At 43.6% G+C, this 5,149-nt stretch overlaps 1 protein-coding gene and 1 long non-coding RNA gene across 2 annotated transcripts; one reads left to right on the plus strand and one right to left on the minus strand.

The window, feature by feature from the left end:
• On the plus strand, positions 1–4,556 carry LOC135964610 (uncharacterized). The gene is made up of 2 exons (XR_010577110.2): positions 1–229; positions 2,190–4,556. It is a non-coding gene; the product is annotated as an uncharacterized lncRNA (long non-coding RNA).
• Positions 1,736–4,108, minus strand: DEFB135 (defensin beta 135). The gene is made up of 2 exons (XM_045397836.3): positions 4,045–4,108; positions 1,736–2,009 (listed from the first exon to the last, which is right to left on the minus strand). Exons 1-2 carry the CDS (start codon positions 4,106–4,108, stop codon positions 1,843–1,845), a joined length of 231 nt encoding a protein of 76 aa, XP_045253771.2. The 3' UTR covers positions 1,736–1,842.
• Positions 4,557–5,149: the final 593 nt, after the last annotated feature.

The raw sequence follows: 5,149 nt of genomic DNA on the forward strand, positions 1-5,149 counted from the left end.
GCAAAGCCGGCGTGCCCGCGTAGCTCCTGCGATTGCAGTTTCTGCACCCACAACTCTGCACCTGTGGCTCCTGCACTTGCAGCCCACTTTTCACCCTCCCCCGCCCTAGCCCTGGCCAAGGAAGTTCGTCCCCACCCGAGGTTGTATTGTAACCCCGTTGGGAGCTTCTTTCAACCTGCAGCCAGCGCCTGAACTTCGTAGCTGGCCGCAAGGCCTCCTGGGAGGAACGGTAAGGAATGGCTGCACTCAGTCCACGCTGGGATCTGGAAGTGCATGCAAGGGTCTCCCCCTGAAAGTATGGAATACTTTATATTCCATAACCCTCCCCAAGTCGGTTCCTGCGTTAGGTCGCGTTAGGGCTTCCCCCTCAGCACGCCCACCTTGTGTCCTGGACTTTCAGGATCCCTAGTGGGGGTGTATATCGCAGAGGCAAATTCCCTCTCTCACACTCAGGGGACTCGCAGCCCTTCGCCTGACTCAGTGTAGGCTGCAGCCTCCTGCTTCCTTCAAAACATCAACAGATTCATGTGGTTTTCCTGTTCCGTTATTGCGTTGCTTCTTGAAAAACAGTTCACAATGTGAATCTGTACACACCATTTTGTCCTTCCAAGTGGGAGAGGTATGCTAGCAGTTCCTCTAATCCACCATTTGGGAAAAGTATTCTTAATTTTTCAAGGATACAAACATTTTTGTGGCCTGGTCATCCTAAACAGCACAAAACGTCTTTGTCCATTGCAAACTATAACATACTCAATATTTCAACTTATTTTCAATATGACTTTCGCTTCATTGTTTTCAACATCAAACCACGAGTGTTCCTTAGTAGGTTCCCAAGTTAGACAATCCAATAGAAAAGTGGGCAAACGTCTTGAAGGGTCGTATCACAAATAAGGATATCTTAGGCCAATAAACATCTGGAAAGGTGCTCAGCTTCATTAGTCATCCATGCAACACAAATTAAACTCCATATGTCATCACTGTATACTCCCTAGAATATTTTTTTAAAGGTGTAAAATACTAGATGTGGACAAGAATGTAAAGCAACAAGAATGCTCAGACATTGTGGATGAGAGTATAAATTGGTACAACCAATTTGGAAGACAATCAGATGCCATGTATTTACTAAAACTGAATGTATGCATAGCCTGTGCCCTAGCAATTTCTCTCCTAGTTATATAACCCCCACAGAAATGCCTGCACCACAACCCTATTTATAAAAGCAAAAACTGGAAACTACAAATAAGACCGTCTTCACTTAGAATATTCAAATAAATTGTAATATCTTTCCCAGTGTAATACAATGTGCCATTGAGAAGTATAAACTACAATTACATGAAACAGATTAATAAACTTCACAAAAGTAGTGTAGTGTAGAAGAAGCCAGACACAAAGGAATACCTACAATTCCATTTATATAAAGTTCAAAAATAGATGTCAGGACCTTCCTATTAAAAGTCAGACTAGGAATTATTTTGTGTGTAGTAGTGACTGGTAGTGCCTGGGATGTTGTAATATTCTTTTTGGGGGCAGGGTGCTGGTTACATGGGTGTGTTAAATTTGTGCAATTCATCAGGATGATGTTTAGTCATGATTTGTACATGTTTTAATTGTATGTTATACTTCAAAAGGTTCTTAAGAGACTTTTAAGAAGCGATAAATTAATAAAAAGAAAACACTAAACACAGGGAATTAGAGTATTTCTGTAGGAGAAAAAATAGAGAGAAATACAGCAGACATGGGAACACTGATAGGCTAAAGCCATTGTTTTAATCGAATGGTGCAACTGAGAGGGATCTGGGTTCCCAGAGGAAATCAGCAACAGCTTTCAGGTACTCACAACTATTACCCAGTCAGTATAGGTAAATGTTTTGGGTTTACACAGCATAAACGTGTAGTATCACACAAAATATGATATTCTTCTTTTTTTAAACATTTTTGCCTGCAAGAACCCCGCAGTCGCCAACATGAAGCAAAGAGTTTTTGTATGTAGACGTTGGGTCCACTTCTACCTACCAAGAGAAACAAAGGTTAATGCACAGTTAGTGTCCTGCAGTGTCATGTTGCCGTGGATAAATTAGACTTCACACCATAGTTTTCACTTTTTAATGATGAATTAGACATGATCGAAGATACTCAAGACATTTTATAGCTGGATGCCCCTTTTCAGTTGCTCTTACCTTGTTTTCCAGGGGCCCTATTATAAGCCATTATATGAACCCACAATGAGTTACATGAATTACTGATCAACTATGTGGAGTTAACAGGACCCGACATCTTCAGCTTGAGACTATTTGCTTCAGAAAGAACATTCAGACATCAAAGTCATCCCAGGAGCCTGTGGAGGTCCCATACCAGGAGGCATGCAGGGTCTGGAATAGCTACCTGAGGCAGTTTGTGATTCTCAAAGTATCAGCATAAAGAAAGAAAGATCCCTGAACTGGAATTTTAGAAGCCTACAGTTCTATCCCTGTATTCCCCAGTAACATTCTGCATGACTTTTTGTCAAGTGCTTCATCACAAGGTACTTAAGAAGTACTTATTCTCCCATGGGTACTTTGCACCTCATCATGCTGTAAGTTACTTTGCACCCATGGGAGCATGAGTGTGAAATGGTTTGAAATACCTGAGACAAATATAGAAATTTATTGCTAGTAATTTTTCTACACCTTAAGAACTGGGAGCCTCTGGAAACCAAAGGGTGGAGGAGGGGTAATAGGAAGGCAGTTTAAGAGGATAAGGGTGGCCCTGAGTTGCCCCTACTGAATCATCTACTCTTGCATGCTAAGTCTTATCAGTTTCTCCACCCAGGTGCCTCTACGAGTCCATAGATTGAGCCTTTGTCGTGTGAAAATAATCAATATGGTATGGTCAAGGGCCATTAGCAGGCAAACTTGCCCACCGTGCGCTCGCTAGACCTCAGGCACCTTTCTGGGGACAAAGAGTCCAGTAGAGACGCATTGCAAAGTGTCCAGAGATCCCACTATGCGGGACATCAGCTCTCATCTCAACATGGTCCTCGTTCGTATCTATCTTCATTTTCTTTTTCTTTTTTTTTTTTCTTTTTTTTGAGATGGAGTGCAATGGCACCATCTCAGCTCACTGCAACCTCCGCCTCCCGGGTTCAAACAATCCTCTTGTCTCAGCTTCCCGAGTAGCTGGGACAGGCACACGCCACCACACCCGGCTAATTTTGTATTTTTAGTGGAGAAGGGGTTTCACCACGTTGGCTAGACTGGTCTCGAACTCCTGACCTCAGGTGATCCACTCGACTCAGCCTCCCAAAGTGCTTGGATTGCAGGCGTGACCCACCGTGCCCAGCCTCATATCTGTCTTTTAAACACTTCACACTTGGTCCTTGAGTGATACACTTTATATATGAAGGTTTGAGGCAATGGGTAGGGGCTCTCTGCTGATCCCAGAAAACCACAAGCAAAACAGTTTTGAGAACCTACACTTTAGTGACTGAAGTAGACTCTTCTCATTATCACCAAGTTGCTGGCTTCTGTCCAGAGAATGTAAATTCTGACCTCTCAAACTGATGTTTCATAGGACCTCATCATGCTATAAGTTAATGTAATACATCTTAACCAGCTGTGTCTGTGGAGTCTGCTCAGTATAAAATTTACCTTGGCTTCCAAATGAGTGAAAAAAAACATGGGTGGCTGACTGTGGAAGACAAGTTCTAAGAGTCCTCAAAGAACAGCCTCCTTCTCACCCCCAAGTCCTCCCTGTTCTTTGAAAGTCTCATCTTTTTGCTCTGCCCTACTTCTGCCAATACCAACAGTCCAGCCTTCCCCTCAAACTTCACCAACTCCCCAGAGCAAAATCCATAACCAGTTTCTTTTCTGAAGAGAGCCACCTCCTGTTCTATGTCCTTTGGATCTTTTCTTCATTCTCTGGACCAGCCCAGCATGTCCATCTCTGCTCACCTTCCTCCCTGTTGCAGCTTCCTGTGTCCAAGTCCTGCCTTTTTTTCACTCTTGTAGAACCTCACACCTTTCCCTTTACTGTTCCTAATTCTACAAGGAGAGGACTCCGTTTTACCTGGTGGAACATAGAAGAGCAAGTCAAGGACCACGAGGGCCAAGAGGATGCTCCTTGTGGCCATACCAATCAGCAACGAAGCAGCTGCAGTGTAAGGGAAAGTCACTCTCTATGCAGCTTTGAAAAAATGGGGGGCTGCATGGCTAGTGAACCTTTTGGAACAAGAACAACTGCCTGCTCCACTGAGCAATCCAATCAGCAAACTGTCTGTTTGAGCATGACATCTCTTCATTAAAGCGCACTTCCTGGGTGCCACAGGCATGCTAGCAACTGCATGTACACTGTGTAGGCAGCCCTATTCTCGGCCCTGGTAGGATGCTGTGTAGGTGTCTGTGTATCTTCATTGTACATCCACTTAACAAATGCCTATAGTGTGCAGAGAACCATAAGGCTGCCTTATGTAGTTGACAAAAAGGTTTTTTCTTTTTTCAACCTTACACACACACGAAATCCAGGTAGGCATGATTCTCTCCATTTTAAAAGCAAAAATAAAGAGTCTCCGGTGGAAGAAATGACTTTCCCAAGCTCGCATGGATCCTAAATGGTAGCAACGCGACTTACAAGCAGGCTTCCCTGACTCCTATATACAGAAGTACTGAAGTGTGGCCTTGCCCAATTCTGGTATAGCTGCAATCTCTTTAGGAAAATAAGAACTCCTCAAAAATAGCATGGAAAAAGCAAGTTCCCATAACACCTGCAACATGACCTGGGGAAAAACACTGAGTCTTATTGCTCCCCATTGGGCATATGCTGTGTGCCCGGTAGTGGGGGGCATACAAAGAATTTATGACAAAATTATTGCTTGGAGGGACTAAAGGTCAACAGCGTTTGACAGTTTTTGAAGTGTTCTAAGTTTTTCAACAACTTTATCTGATATTGTATGAAGAACACAAAACCCAGAATCAGAAAGTCTTTCTGGTCTGGACTCTGCAAGCAGTAGCTTGACAAGCTTTTAATAGAGCACTTACTTTACCTCTCTGACCATCAGTTTCCTCACTTGTAAAGAAGATTGTACACCTGGCCGGGTGCGGTTGCTCATGCCTGTTAATTCTAACGCTTTGGGAGGCCAAGGGGGGTGGAGTGCTTGAGCTCAGGAGTTCAAGAC

Source organism: Macaca fascicularis, chromosome 8, assembly GCF_037993035.2.
Source record: "Macaca fascicularis isolate 582-1 chromosome 8, T2T-MFA8v1.1".
NCBI classification, from domain to species: domain Eukaryota; kingdom Metazoa; phylum Chordata; class Mammalia; order Primates; family Cercopithecidae; genus Macaca; species Macaca fascicularis.